At 53.3% G+C, this 15,363-nt stretch overlaps 4 protein-coding genes across 4 annotated transcripts; 2 read left to right on the top strand and 2 right to left on the bottom strand.

The window, feature by feature from the left end:
- Nucleotides 1–751: 751 nt before the first annotated feature.
- Nucleotides 752–2,760, top strand: CH63R_03635 (Transcription factor; the record flags this gene model as incomplete). The annotated part of the gene is made up of 5 exons (XM_018298610.1): nucleotides 752–823; nucleotides 943–1,019; nucleotides 1,074–2,051; nucleotides 2,105–2,397; nucleotides 2,462–2,760. The coding sequence occupies 5 exons, from the start codon at nucleotides 752–754 to the stop codon at nucleotides 2,758–2,760; spliced, it is 1,719 nt and encodes a 572-aa protein (XP_018159856.1).
- Nucleotides 2,761–3,698: 938 nt separating this feature from the next.
- CH63R_03634 (Calcium-translocating P-type ATPase) lies at nucleotides 3,699–11,149 on the bottom strand (the record flags this gene model as incomplete). The annotated part of the gene is made up of 5 exons (XM_018298609.1): nucleotides 3,699–5,857; nucleotides 5,904–7,215; nucleotides 7,849–8,167; nucleotides 8,222–8,604; nucleotides 8,657–11,149. 5 exons carry the CDS (start codon nucleotides 11,147–11,149, stop codon nucleotides 3,699–3,701), a joined length of 6,666 nt encoding a protein of 2,221 aa, XP_018159855.1.
- An 820-nt stretch (nucleotides 11,150–11,969) lies between these two features.
- Nucleotides 11,970–13,699, top strand: CH63R_03633 (uncharacterized protein; the record flags this gene model as incomplete). The annotated part of the gene is made up of 2 exons (XM_018298608.1): nucleotides 11,970–12,005; nucleotides 12,086–13,699. The coding sequence occupies 2 exons, from the start codon at nucleotides 11,970–11,972 to the stop codon at nucleotides 13,697–13,699; spliced, it is 1,650 nt and encodes a 549-aa protein (XP_018159854.1).
- Nucleotides 13,700–14,127: 428 nt separating this feature from the next.
- CH63R_03632 (uncharacterized protein) lies at nucleotides 14,128–15,231 on the bottom strand (the record flags this gene model as incomplete). Its single annotated transcript, XM_018298607.1, has 1 exon — nucleotides 14,128–15,231. One exon carries the CDS (start codon nucleotides 15,229–15,231, stop codon nucleotides 14,128–14,130), a length of 1,104 nt encoding a protein of 367 aa, XP_018159853.1.
- Between the last annotated feature and the right edge of the window lie 132 nt (nucleotides 15,232–15,363).

The raw sequence follows: 15,363 nt of genomic DNA, 5'->3' as shown, positions 1-15,363 counted from the left end.
AACATGCTGACAACGACTGCACCGACTTACATGCTGGGCTTTTTCCTTCAAATCCGGTTAGAGCGTTTAATTTTGGGGCTCGGACAGGAGTAATGCGTCAACCCACCGAGTGGTCGCTGCTGCTGGCTGTGGGGCCATCCGGCGCAAGGTTTATCCGGTCAAGATCCTTGAATGACGGAGCAATACGGACAAAGTGGGTCTCGGGACGTCCGCATCGTTTCGGACGAGAATCAATCCTCGGACAAAACCCACCAACTTCACCACTCCATCCGTCCTGCCATCCAAACCCACTAGCGACCAACCGTATGAAGTCATCCTAATCCCATTCCATCGATTTGACGGACGAATGACCCCCTCCCCCAAGCAGTCGGCTGACCCGGAAGAACCCCTAAATGTCCGATTCTTCCGTTGATCGGCACACCTGTGCCATATGCGGAAAGCAGTATCAGAGGAGCGCCCATTTGCGTCGGCATGAGTCTACTCGTGAGTGTAATGGCGGTTTCCTTCCGCTTTTTGTGTCTTGGCCAACGCTCTCATGTTTCTCTTGCATTGTTGGGTTTTTGTATTTCTATGTAGAAAACTGTGCAATCAGTTTACAAGTATTACTGTCGTCAGTCCCGATTTCATTTATCCTCATTTTCCATATATTGGAGAAGGCTTGCCCTTGTCACGAACACCCCCATCTGGTTCTGTCATTTGACCTTTTTTTTTTGTCGATCTATTGATCGAGCTAGGCCTGTGCTCGCCCATTATGCTCACAAGCTGTAGATATTCAGATAGCTCGCTACAAATGTCTTTATTGCGAAAAAGCATTTGCCAGACGGTATGTAACGGTCCATCCCCAGTGCCGAATGATATCAGCACTAGACAACTCGCTCATCATTATACAGTGATGTCTGCCGAAAACACACGGTACACTGTCCTAATAAACACGACCAAGAGACACTTCCAAATCTGAAGCGAGGCCAGAAGCCCCGCGCATGTGACGCCTGCTTCCACAGCAAGCAGTCATGCGACACGTCTGATCCCTGTGAGCGATGCGTCTCTCGAAAGTTACCCTGCACGTATCGCAGGCTAGAGGAAGCAACATCATCATCGGTCACCATTGGCGCAGGCTCTGCCCCCTCCTCATTCTCAACTGGTACAACAGTTGGCGTCCCCAACAATGACAAAGACCGCACCAAGATCACCGTTGCCTTCCTTTTGGGTCTGACAAACCCGAACTCGGATAACATTCTCGAGTTTCTGGCCAACGAGGCGGCCTCCAGAACTGAGGGCGAAGGCACTGATCCTAGCATGAGACCCACCCCCCCTCAATATCCTCCCGGCACGCTGATCGACGAAGACTTTACCTTCCTTCCATATGGCTTTGCATCTAGCTTCGCCCCCGAGTTTATGGACTTTCAGTCCCTAGAAACCCTTTCGACAGACACACTGCCCAGCACCACGGCCTCCCCGTTTGAACCCGAGAGTTGGAGCTCTCGCGCCGCTGATATCGTGTCTGATTTACATGATGTTCATAACAACCTCAGAGAAATTGATCCGTGGTATGATGGCTCCTTCAGTCTAGAAACCGCAGAGTCGGTGTTCTCGGCGGAAAATCTGTGCAGCTTTGCAGCAACGTACTTCCGAGTCAGCCACCTCGACTTCCCCATCGTTCACCGGCCGGATTTTGGCACTGAACGGACCAACAAACTCTTGCTCCTGGCCGTTGGACTTTCCGGGTCATTGAGATCACCACCAAGTGATGACGTTCTCGCTGCCCGCGGTTTCCTGAGTCTTGCCGAGGAGTATATATTCCGCGGCTTGGCCAGATTGATGCCGCCCGGATCAGCCCCCGAGTTCACCATTGAGGTTCAGGAGACGTTTCAGGCCGCCCTCATGATCCATTGCGTTCAGTTCTTCAGAAACGATATTTCGTCACGCAGAAAGAACCGGACTCAGCGCCTACCGGTCCTCGTCTCTGCCGTGAGGTGTCTGGGGCTGGCTCAGGTCAGGCATGCGCCGATCTTTCAGTACGAAGACTTTGTCCTCAACGAGACGAAAATCAGGTATTTTGCGCTCAAACCAAAGTTGTAGATTCTCGTCGCTGATATCCTCGCAGACTGGCCATATGGACGGCACTGGGAGACTGGCAGCAGAGTGGCATGTTCAACTCCCCGCCGTTGATGACGCCCGCCGAGTTGACATGCGACCTTCCAAGCCCACTGGAGCTCTGGGACGCGAAAAGTCCGACTGAATACTTCGAGGCGGCACACGCTCTCGGGCTCGACGGTTCAAGACGGATATCTTCGGTCAAACATTGCATCGATGCGCTGATGCGCGACACTTGGAGCGGCATAGGCAGCTTCCCCTTCCAGGATATCAACGGCCTCGATTTGCAAGTCTTGATTTTTGGTGGGTGCAGTTCCTTTGAACATCGTTTAATCTCTTGACACTTCGAGGAACTGACATAAACCAGGGATCAGTGGCATGGTCCTCTCCGCCAATCTCATGGGAATATTACCCACAAGCGCCCAGGCCCTTCTGCGTGCCGTATCCAGATGGGAAACCATGTGGGAAACCATCCGGGGCCGCATGGACCCTGCCGCATTCGAGAAAGTTGGTATGATCCGGTTCAATAGCGAGCTCTGCTGGGCGGCGAGGAAGATCGTTCAAGTTGCCATTTCAGGAGACAAAAGCTCTGCGTACATGCAGAAAGTGGGACACGACTCCCTTGTGCAGCTTCATGAGTTCGTGCGCCAGTACCGCGACAGTTGAAGGAATCGGCATGGTCAGAATCAGTTGACTGCAATTACGGCCGTAGACTAAGATCAGCCAGTCATTCACTGAAGCATGGGGTATTATTTGGTCAGAACCAGTAACCTTGTATTGTTCTGAAGAAGCCGGAAACTGGGGAGTGGGCTAAAACCTACCTCTGTCTTTAATCAACTGCGTGCCGGATATGTTTCAATGAAGGCCGATACACACCATTCACTCCTTTTCCTCTTTTGAAGTTGAATGATGGTAGATGCACGGCTCCTGCGAGGCTAAATGCCAACGACGTTATTCCACAAACAGTATAAGCTTGTCAGCTATCAGCTTGTTGAAAATGTCTACCCTATTCCACTGTCCAACTCGGAACCATCCTTGAGCTCAGTCCTCATGATTGAACATTGAGCTTCACGCCGGCCAATCTCAAGGGCTCCTGTCTATCTCCATCTCTGGTTCCAAAGAAACATATTTGCTGCTGGATTTGGGCGCAAGACCAGCCAGGGAACAATCTCCGAGGCTCGGGCTGCTCAGCGATGTCGACTTTGGACCTACTATATCTATTTGATTCTCCTTCAACATCTTGGCCACCACTTTATCACCTCGAGAGATGGCAAGCGACAAGGGTGTTTTGCCGTTCCTGTCTTTATCATGGATAGATGCCCCATGCTTGAGAAGGAGTTTGATTGCATCCACCTGGCAATTTTGAACAGCCAGATGAAGAGGAGTACTGCCGACCAAATCGATTCCCTTGTTAGATCGCGCCCCATTTTCAAGGAGGGTTGCAATCACAGCCGTATGACCGTAACAAACAGCATTATGGAGTGCTGTGTTGTCATAGCTATCTACGTCATCCGCAGGCGCCCCGTGTTCGAGAAGATTTTTGACCACAGCCTCATGGCCATTCTTCGCAGCACAATGCAATGGTGTCTGCACTACGCTGCCTCTTATGTCGATCGAAGCACCCTTGTCAATATGCTTCTAACGACATGCTTGGATCCATCGGCAGCAGCATACGATAGCGGCGATCTCCCCCCAATATCCTTCCTGTTGATATACGCGAACTTATCAACACTAGCTTTGGCTGTTGTTGATTGGTCTGTCTGAGTGGTATCCATGGCTGATGCCAATGCTTTGTTTAAACGCTCTGCATGGAGATCGATCAAACTTTCGACCAGAACGACTACGGCAGCATCATCGCCAAGTGCAGAGGCCAAATGAAGTGCTGTACGGCGGTTTCTGTCAACCAGACTTAGATCAATGTCTTTGTCGGCAATCATAATGGTGGCAAGGGCTACATGTCGGTTTTCGATAGCCCAATGAAGTGGTGTCTGGTCCCTCCGGATGATACGGTCCTTCTTACTACGGATGTTTGAGAAGAGGTCTTCCTGACGGTAGGATTTTGCAGCCTGTCCGAGAAGTGCCTTGGCTGCAAGCAGATGCCCGTTGGACAGAGCAGCAAACATTGGAAGCTGATATCTCTCTCCCATGACGTGAACGTTGTGATGATCTCTCACAAATGTTTCAATCAACTTGATTAGATTCTTTTCCGCCAGGATGTAGACGAGGTTTGCGTTTGGTGTATATCGTCGGATTTCATGCTTCTCAAAGAGGTTGTTGAGATGGATCCACTCTCGCAGGGAAAACCCCTTCAAGAAGTCATGTTGGAATATCTCAGTCGCAGCAGCATTGGCGTGGTATAGCACATGCTTGGTTGCATACTCGGCAAACGGTAACTCCTTTGATATTATCTGCCGTAGCTCTTTTGCTTCTGGTGAGTTGGCCTTCGAAAGTGACTCAGTAATATCAACGTGGCTAGTCGTTCCAAAGTTGATGTATGCATGGCAGCACTGTTTCAGCTTCTCATGTCCCGTACTTTGAAACTTCTCGCCAATCTCGGGCCAAATCTCCTGCAGCCCGTTATCTTTGATGAAAAAGTCGCGTACCGATTCGTGGATGAATTGGACGGTCCCGACTTTCGACTTTGTGATCTCCGCCAGCCCTTTGGACGAGCGAACGACAGCTAGGTCCAAATCACTGTTGGTGATCATATCCGGGTCGAACACACTGAGATCCTCAGGCGAACGACAAAGCATCCCGAAGTAAAACTCCTCTCGGGTTAGCGGCCACTTTGCGTAGAGTATCCACTGGATGCAGAGCAGGAGATCCTCCATGTGATCGTTATCGCGTCTGACGATATCTTTGGACAGCTCGCTCATTCGGCTCAGAATCTCGTCGAGTTTTCTTCTTGCTGCGAAGATGCGGCCGCGTGCGTACTCCTTGTTCAGAATGTCGACAACCAAAACAACCCACATGAAGACGCCGTTGGCCTTCTTCAGGACCCCGTTCTTGATTTCCTCGGCGTCCGAGCGTGTGTCTACCCGCAGGCAGCTTCGGACGTATTTTTCAAGATCTTTCTCGTGTCCGGGCTGGTCTTCAAGAGTGAGTCGCAAACCGTTCTCAATTTCAATGTGAGGATAATGGCGACTGGAAAAGCAGATCTGGAGGTGTATGCCGTCGTTGGTGGCCTCGTCTCCGAGATCCTCGAAGTACGTCACCATCTCTCGAACCTGTTCTTCATTGCACTCATCAAGAGCGTCAACAAAGCAGACCAAACGCCGCTGGCCGAGACCCATCACAGCGTTGCGGAAAAGTTCTCTGAGAACTTCGGTGGTAGGGCAGACTGACAGGTGATGTGGGATAAGGACTGGATCGTCGAGAACCGACTGTAGATCTGGGAAACGCTCCATAACCTGTAGCAGCAGGGACCGATGTAGTCCGATTGTTGATTTCTCCAGTTCATCTCCCCGGGCATTGAAGAAGAAGGAAATGTGACAGGTGTTGGCTTCGGACCGTCTTCTCACGTTGCCGTATGCAAACTTCATCAACGTTGACTTTCCAGCGCCAGGCTTTCCGCTGATCCATAGAAAGCCACGGTGTTGGGCTGCTTTGCTAGGATCCAGCCAGTCTTTGTAGGAATCATGCTCTAGCAGCCATGAACAGGTCTGTCTGTGCGCTGCCTTGATTGTTGCATGCCGAGCGTCTAGTTGATCGAATCGTAGCAAGTCCAAAACCTCTCCTCGGCGATCATGGAGACATGATTCATCTGCAGTTGTTTAAGCGAGATCCTAAACACCTAGCTCTGTACTTACTTTCGTGTGGCGTTGGCGTTGGCGTTTCTGTTGCCCTTGAGTCTTGCACCACTGCTGGCGTCATCGCTGCTGCGCTTGTAGCGATGACAGAGAGGAATTCTTTTGCGAAGGCTGCAGCTGTTGCTGCTGCATAGGGTTGCCACTGTTTGTTCTTGTGAGAGTCTGCATAATCGCAGATTCCTCTAATCACAAGACATGGGAATATATCCATCAAGCCGGCCGCTTCCATCTCGAAACAGATGATGTCGAGCTCTTTCGCGAGGGCGTCACGATATCTGGCGCTTTTGACAACTTGGTTTCCAGATGCAATGCCACCATAACACACTTTGGGATCTCGACTTGTCCTTTCGGGTCGATCTTGTAACTCTGAAAGGTCGCATTGATGGCAGTCTGGCTGTTGACCGTGCTCGTAGGTCGCGCGAAACAGTCGATCTTCGAGTGCGCTCGGATAGGCGAATCTGGAGAGACTGGGATAACGCTCGAAGATTTTTGCGAGAATAGCGGGCACTTGGCTAGCCGTTCGTTCGTGATGCGCCTGCAGTTGAGCTATGGCTTTCAAGAGGGCAGACGGTGGTTCTTTCGGGACGCCGGTCCGTTGAATCCGACCACCAGAAAGCATCTTCCCCATGTCGTACTGTATTACCCTGTTGCCAACCACAATATCCCCGAGTCGAATATCAACATGGCCTGGTACGCCGCCGCCAATACCCACCATCAGCCGGATTCGAATAGAGGGGAAGCTTCGATGCATGTTGCTTGCGACGATCGCAGCATTATTCGTTCCATATTGGCCCAAAGGCAGACACGCCATGACAACGTTGTGGTGCCCAATGTTTCCCAGCGTGTATGTGTTATCGTCGTTCTCTTTCGTCGGCAAACTTTCGTGGGTGCGATCTAACATGGCTTGGCTCGCGGCCAACTCGATGGGAAGCGCGCAAATCCATCCCACTGTGTACTCAGTATGTGGAAATCTTCTTGATGATACATTTTGAACTCGGCATCGGTCGTAATCGCTGGAAGCCCCCTGTGTTCTTCGCCGTTTTGTATCGAGGGGGGCCGAGTCGTGACTTTGGTTTCTGCGACTCCTCTTTCCGTCGCATCCCTTCGACTCGTCCACTCGTTCCATTTGGTGGGATTGGGCGCTGAGATTGAGCCAGAGCAATACGATAATGCTAAGTGGTGAGTTGTTTTTTGGGGGGCGTTGAGAGGGTGTTGCAGGCTTTCGCCCTCCTGAGGGTTCGTGAGAAACAGGTTGGAGTTTCCCATAAGGCCCGAGCCTGACGAAGGGGCGGGCAAGCTGCAGGTAAGATAACTGCCGCAACATTTAGTCATCAACTCAAGCATCGTTGTTGATCCAGGCTGTGCCGCACCTGCATGTACGGTCAGCATGCCAAGGACTCGGGAAACGCGGGCTGATTGGTTGTTTAACAAGTGTGAATGTTTTTTGCTCTTCAAATTGTGGCACTGGTTGGTTTATTAAACGACACAGTAGCTGTGGTATACTTTCAGCAAGGTTGGGAAAAGGAGTGAGGACAGTTTAGCAGTCTTTGTATTCAACAAAAAAGTACAGATCTTTCTCGCAATCCCACAAGTAGAATCGTCGACGATTATAGTCTCAGAACTGACTCTAGTACCGGACAAATTGGCATAATGAAGGGTGCTGACTTGGCGGCATGCCTGTTTTTCTCAGATCGACCAATACAGCATCGTCTTTCCGCGTCTCTGGATGCAACTGAATTCCGGGAAAAGACTCTGGTACGCCATGCTTTGCGGATTCGACCCAGCTTTGTAAGTCAACTTCGTTCCTGGTGACTCCTGCAGAAAGATTGTGCAACTGTTGAGAATCTGCAACGTCTTTCGCATGCCCGATCGTCGTGTGTACGTTTTCCGAGTCTTCCCCGGAACTCTTCTTATGTCGCCACATCTTACGGATAACTGAACTTACCAACCCGTGGCCTGCGTTTTGAGTTTCCCTTGAGCGGTGCCTCTTAAACCTTGAAAGGAAGAAGAAACAAAAGCCCCAAGACTTGAAGAGTATCCAATCAGGAATGAGACGGATGCCGATTCCTACTGGAATAGTCAAGACTCCAAACAATATGGACCACCCCCATTGGGTAGCTGTTAGAGGAACGACGTGAAAGGCTTCTCCGCCAAAGAAAATGATTATAATCTGGCCTGCTAGGGTGACCGATTGGACAAGCATGAACCAAGGGTTTTGCTGGACGCCCTCAAGCACGTTGAAGCGGTTGTCTACGCGACGGCAACTAGACGTCTCGGTCAGCATCAGGAGGAGTGACAGGCGAAAGAGTGCAACTCACTTAATCTGGTTGAAGAACTGCATCCATACGTAAGTGTTGAAAATCATGGTCTGCAGTTCCAACAACTGCCGCTCCGTGTGATACTGTAAGATTCTCTCCCCGGCGTAATGCAAGGTGAAAATCACCGCGAGTTGGTACAGGGACTGGCCGAGAATCATTTTCCACATGGTCGTGTTCAGGACTGATATCCCTCTTGGTTCAGGCCTGCGCTTGAGTAGATCTGGCGTCGGAAAGTCGGTCCCGAGGGCCAGCGCGGCAAAGGTGTCCATGATAAGGTTGATCCACAGGAGTTGAACCACGCTGAAGACCGAGGATTCTGTACCGCCGACGAGAGCAGAGATAACCGTAAGGATCCCGGCGGAGACATTAATGGTGAATTGAAACTGCGATGTAAGGTTAGCGGTGGCAGAGGAGAAGGGAAACGGATGGACTTACCTGGAGGAACTTCTTGGCCGCATCGTTGACGGCTCTTCCCCAGGAGATGGCCTTGGCGATGGAGGCGAAGTTGTCATCCATGAGAACTATTGCCGAAGCCTCTTTGGCCACCTCGGTGCCGGAGATACCCATGGAAAACCCAACGTCGGCCGCTTTCAAGGCCAACGCATCGTTCGTACCATCGCCCGTCACGGCAACAATCTCGTCGAGGCTTTTGAGGTGCGAAACGAGACGTAATTTGTCGTCGGGGCTGGACCTGGCGAGAACCTGCAGGCGTGGTACGACGAGGTCTAGCTGCGTCGGCGACAGCTTACGGAAGGTCGGTCCATCCATCGCAATTCCGCCGGCGGTGTAGATTCCACATTCCGAAGCTATCGCGATTGCCGTGAAGAAGTTGTCGCCCGTCACCATGCGGACGAAGACGCCAGCAGACTGGCAGTGCCGGACCGACTCGATGACTTCGGGCCGCAGAGGATCCCGCATACCAAAAGCCCCGAAAAACACTAGACCCGGAAGACTGTTCAGTTGAGGGGACTCCTGCAGGGGCCAGTCGTCGAAGTCTCGGTAGGCGATGGACACTACACGCAGAGACCGGCGGGCGTAACTCAAGATCTTTTTGTCCAGCGTCTGTATCTGGTCGGGCGTGATCTCTACGGCGTCGTTGCTAGTCGTTGGATCCCGCACGATCTCGGTGCATCTGGCTAAGACGACCTCGGCCGCTCCCTTGACCAGCATTCGGTGGCGTCCGTCTCCAAGCTTCACGATGACCGCCATCCACTTCCTGGAGGCGTCAAAGGGTATCACCTGCACAATGTTTCCGTTGGCTCTTTCCTCGTCCAAGCTACCTAGGCCAAGATGATCAAGTGCAAACTTCAGCAGGGCCGTCTCGGTGCTCGACCCAACGAACCTGGAACGCTCGCTTGTTTCGATGGCCGTCGAGTTCAGAACGAAGGCCGTTTTCAGAAGCTCTTTGACCTCGCTCGGGAGTACTCTGAAGGTTTCAGCTGTCGAAGGAGAAGCGGCGTCGTCGTCGATTGCCGCCGGCGCAAGGTGAACGTCGTGGAAAGCACTTGATGAACCGAGTATGCCCGTCACTACGCCAATTTGGTTCGTGGTGAGGGTGCCTGTTTTGTCTGAGCAGACAGTCGTTGCGTTCCCCATGATTTCGCAAGACCGAAGTAGGCGGACCAGGTTGTTATCCTTCAGCATCCTGGTCGTTGCAAACGCCAGAGCAAGGGTGACGGTGAGCGGGAGGCCTTCGGGCACGGCGATGACGACAACTGTGATTGATAGGATGAGGACTTCCAGGAAGGCATGGCCCTTTTCCTTGGGGCCGCCTTGAATGCTGTTGAGATCAACGAGAAAGCGCACGAACATGATCGTGAAGAAGATGGCACCCGCCGCCAGGCCGAAGGTGATGATGTACTTGGCTAGAATACCAAGCTTTTGCTGAAGCGGCGTCTCTTGGATATCGTCCCGCAGGGACATCATGATCCTGCCGTAGGAAGAGTTGACGCCAACGGCGAGCACAAGGTATTTCCCCACGCCGGCCGTAATCTTCGTTCCTCCGAGGATGAAGGGGTCGATTGTTGTTCGGGCGTCGTGTGTGACGGGGGATTTGGCAACTAGATCCGACTCGCCGGTCAGGGCGGACTCATCGCACTGGATGCCAAATCCCTGGACGAGGACGCCATCCGCGGGAGCGACCTCTCCGGCCTCCAGATGCAAAACGTCGCCGACGAGGATGTCGAATATGGAAATGGGCCGGTGTCTGCCTGATCGGATTGCGGTGATGGTTCGTTCTTCCTTTTTCTGGTTCAGCTTCTGGAACTTGGAATTCTTCTGGTAATCGTTGATGGCCGTCGCAAGGACGATGACGGCGACGGCGACGATGATGGCGACGCCCTCCACCCATTCGATACTCGTGCCTTGCCCAGCATCGGCAACGGACTGATAGATCCCAAGTGCAAGCGATACGGTGGCGGAGGCCGTCAGGAGAAACATGAGCTTGTCGTTGAAAGCCATCCAAAGCAATTGAAGGAAGGTTTTGGGTTTCCTTCCGGGCACACGGTTTTCGCCATAGATCCTTCGCCGATCGGTGAAGCTGCCAGCAGCCGAGGTTAGTTTCGTGAAAGGCTTGCTGTCCGTTTGGGAGCGGTTTGACATGTTTAGATTTCCTCTACACAGGTCCGAGTTCGAGATCGCCCCGTCGATGATGTTCTCGTCGACGCCAAGGCCGGCGTTGATATCGGCGAGGAGGCCGCTGGCAAGACCAGTCAGACCCCCAAAGGCATTGAGCGAATTGGGGTTTCGGTTTTCGATCAACTCGCACAACTGGGTCGGCGAGAAGGCGAACGGACTTCCTGGAACGTTGTCCTCGTTGTTGAGCTTCTGAATAGCGGCCGAGCCAGCGGCAGTGGTGGTATCATGACGGTTGAATTGGTTGGATGCAGTCACGCCTACTGGAGGCGCCGGGGTGATCTCATTATCCATGTCAACGATTTGGCGAGACAATGGGATCTCTGACGCTTCCCAAGATTTTGTACGAAATCAGACGAAAGCAATGATAGGATTTGGGTACTAGGTGCCCTGGTTGCAAAGATGTGTCGATGCTGCTTTCTTCGTCCAGGTCCACGGCATAGTCGTTTGCCGGTGTAATCGATTGTGTGACAGCAGCAGGCCCTGGTGGTTTGCAGAACGGACAACTCTATTGGTTCTAGCATACAACGCACAAAGCTGCTGGTAGTTTTTTTCCGGTTGTTACTGAGTGAACAGAGACTCTAATAAGTCTTCATCTTCTTAGTCCAAGAAAAGAGGGCATCTACGGCACTCTATCCGGTCGTGCCAAGTTGAGAGCAAGTTGGAAAATTTCTCGACCCATTGTATTCGCGTTTTCAACCCGCGAACGCCTAAAACGTTCGCCTAGAAGCGGTATAGTGCGCCTGTACTTAACCTTGGCCCCGGCCCGTGACCCCTGTTTTGTATCAGGGGACTCGCGGCTTAGCAATTTCCCAACTCGCGAGACTCTACAGAGTACATCTGTCCTTCTACTTCTCTCAATCCACAACGAGCCGCTGGCCAACGTCGTTGAATCTCGCTCCGCTAGAAAGCCGGAAAGCCGAGTAATTGCCTGGAAAGTCACTTACTGTAGGCAGGTAATTAGAGGCAGTGCAAGCCAAGTTGCATAGGGGTTTTCAGTAGAACGCACGGCCTTAGCATTCATCGCAATACTGTAAACTGAGCGTCCAACACACTCACCGCCAGAGAAGCAATATTGTTGCTGCACGAGACGAGAGCTGCACTACAACAGCACATGGCTAGACGCTACCCGGTTCCGCGATATTGGAGGGTAAGAAGAATGAGGAAGAAGGCCGAGTCCAACGGCGGTTGCTCCAGGGTCAACAGGCTGATCTTAAATGCACCCTCTAGGCATACCCGCCCACCGCCAGAGGAGCCCAACCACCCGCTCGTTACGTATTGGTGCAGCAAGCATCCCCCGCCTCCGAGTCGTCCGGGCGTGAGAAAGGCAAGGACGAAAATGATGGCGAGGAGCCTCATGGCTGGAAGGGCACCTTCTGGAGGCTCGTAGAGGGCAGCGCGACCGCTTTCGGCTCCGTTGCCGTCCTTGGACTGGCCGGATACTCGTACCATGCCTACTACAAGGATCTCGTCCTTCGGAAGATGGACAACGCCTTCGGCGTTGGCTTCTCCACGCCGGAACTGACTGCCATGGGCCGGCACGTCGCGCCCCACAAGCTGCAATCCGCCGACGACCTGACGGGCTTCGAGGGCGAGAACGAATGGATCCCGAGAAAGGAACAGGAGCTCATTGACGGTATAATCGACGGCAGCGTCCGGGGCCAGTATCACCTGATCACGGGCGAAAAGGGCACTGGCAAGACATCAATGATCCTCAAGGCCATGCGGAGGATCAATGGTGTCGGCATTGCCATGCTCGAGGCCCACGGCGACCTCGAGGTGTTCCGCCTCCGCCTCGGGAAAGCGCTGGATTTCGAGTTCCACGAGGATTACATCGGGAGCCTGTTCAACTTCAAGGGGCCTCGCGACACGACGGCCATCCTCGACATCGAGAGAGCCTTTAACAAGATGGAGAAGGTGGCGTTGCTGCGGCAAAGGCATATCCGGAAGCCGCTGATTCTCATCATCAACCGCATCCACGTCCTGCGAGACGACGAGGACGGGCGCAACCTGCTCGATCTCATCCAGCAGCGTGCCGAGATGTGGGCGGCGAGCCGGCTCGTCACCGTGGTCTTCACCAGCGACGACCACAGCACGACCGAGCACTTGAAGTGGCAGGCCACGCGAATGGCCGTGACCGACGTCCACGACGTCACTCGGCGACCGGCCATCGAGGCCTTGCGGGAGTTCCGCCAGAAAGTGTTCCACGAAGACGTAGCCGACGACGTGCTGGAGCGCGTCTACAAGAGGGTCGGCGGGCGCGTCAGGTTCCTCGACCACGTGGCCCGGTCCAAAGACATGCTGGCGACGTGCGACTTCATCTGCCAGAGGGAGAAGCGCTGGCTGCTGGGCCAGTGCTGGATCCTGGGCGGGGACATGGACCCGGAGGCCGAGGACCAGCAGGACTACTCGACGACGGCGTTCCTGCTAGCCAAGGCGCTCATCGAGAAGGAGAAGGACATGTCGCGGGAGGAGAGGCTCGACGGCAAGCTCCCGGAGATACCGCTGCACGAGGCGAGGCAGCTCATGACGCGGGCGGACTTCATCCAGAAACACGACCACTTCAACATCTTCTCGATCGACTCCAACTCGATGGTCCGGGCTGACTCAGTGCCGATGCACAACGCATTCCGGGAGATTTGCTCGCAGGAAGGCTTCGACGAGCTGCTCGAGGCCACGCTGGAGCGGCTCGACGAGCTCGAAGGCTTGCAGAGGACGCGAGAGATAGTGCTGAAGGACCTCGCGAACGGCGGCGAGTTTCAGGCAGTGCTTCGCCGGGTCAAAGGGGAGGGAGAGCCGGTGACCGTCACCGTGAAGGCTGGGTCGGCTCGGGAGGAGCAGTAGCAACAGGGTTGGCCCTATAAGACAATACTTTTCTTCTCGGGCGTGAAGATGCCAAGCTCTGGCGTACTAGCCATGGTTTTCATAATGGCTTCTCGGGGGGGGGGGGGGGGGGGGGGGGTTGGATTTGTAGCAGGGCTGGCGAACTTGCAGCTGGGTAGTGTTGTCGGTGCTTCTACGTTTTAACGGAGTCGCCGAGGCGTCTAGATACTCCTTGTGAAACCGGCGACCCAGTGAAAGCAACCGGTCACGACTGAAACAATGCAAGGAAGGAAATATCCTTAAGGCCAGATTTGGGAGTCCGCTGTTTATCGAATTGTTTGTTTGTTTACAAGTTATAGGGGTAAGTAAATGATCCCTGTTGTGTCCACCCTCCAATACACACCCATGACGCAGTCGATCGCAGTACATGTTCCATCCTATTCTTTAAGTCAGAAACTAGTATGCCCACCATTCGCTTCAATCACTGCCTGGCATCTCTGTCCCATACTCTCTAGGAGCTGCCCACAATACTCCTCTGGAAGTGCGTCCCATGCCTCCTGAACCCAGCTGTATAGGGTCTGGCGAGATGGCTGCTGGCGATGCCCAAAGTGATGCTGGATATATTCCTTCATCCAACACCAGCAGGGCTCTATTGGGTTGAGATCCGGAGAGCATGGGGGGAAGTCTATGAACTCTATGCCCCTGCTGGCCAGCTCCTCTAGAGTACTGGCTACTGAGTGAGAGGGGGCACCACCATCCTGCATAAGGACAATCCTCCTGCTCTCCAGCCTGCCCTCCAGTCTACTCTCCAGCAGGGAGATAAACCTATGGATAAGAGGGACAATATGCTGCTGATAGGACTTAACTGTGATAGTCCCCCAGCTCTTCATATCCCATACTGTCCCTGGGCCCTTCATGCTGCCTGCAAAGGACCCCCAGAACATCCAGCCTTGCTTTCTCTTAGGCCTCTGGATAATGCAGGTCGGATCCAGTTCTTCTTCAGGCTTTCTAGTCACATTGACCTTCCTATAGTTGCCTCCAAGGACCCAAGTCTCATCAGTCCAGATGACCCTTTTCCATTCCTCAAGGGGCCACTTGACATGGGCCAGAGCCCAGGCCAGGCGTTTCTCACGAGTTGCTTCAGAAAGCAGAGGCTTCTGCCTGGCCACATATCGCCTATATCCAAGGCGTCGAAGGGTGCTCCGAATAGCATCCTCTCCATAGGCCCCATTAAAGAGGACAACAGAGAGCTGGAGGAAGCTGGCAAGGCGCCCTTGCTGAGAGGAGGTCACATATTCAACCAGGTCTTCCTCCTGCTCATGACTGAGGGCTGGAGGGCGCCCAGATCGAGGCTGGGCAGCAGCAGCAGAAGATCTAAGGGCCTGCTTGACTTGGGAAATAGTGAAGCCAGTCAGCCTGGAGATCTCCTGTCTGTTGAGATGGGCGTCGAAAAAGAGGGTGCGAATCCGAACACGGTCAGGGTCAGTTAGTTGCTTCGTGTGGCAGTCAACTGGCCTACCAAAGGAGCTTCCTTTGGATATAGATAGGTCCATATTGATGGTGTTGATGATGGATAGGTAGGAGGGAAAGTTGACTAACAGTCTGGCAGCCTGGCAGAAGTACCATTAGCAAGGGGGTGAAGGAGGGGGTGGGTGAAAATAACTGGCAGAGGGACTTTTTACCTT

Source organism: Colletotrichum higginsianum, chromosome 3 (genome assembly GCF_001672515.1).
Source record: "Colletotrichum higginsianum IMI 349063 chromosome 3, whole genome shotgun sequence".
Lineage (NCBI taxonomy): Eukaryota > Fungi > Ascomycota > Sordariomycetes > Glomerellales > Glomerellaceae > Colletotrichum > Colletotrichum higginsianum.
Note: the sequence above shows the minus strand (reverse complement) of the source record. Positions and strands in the feature narration are given on the sequence as shown.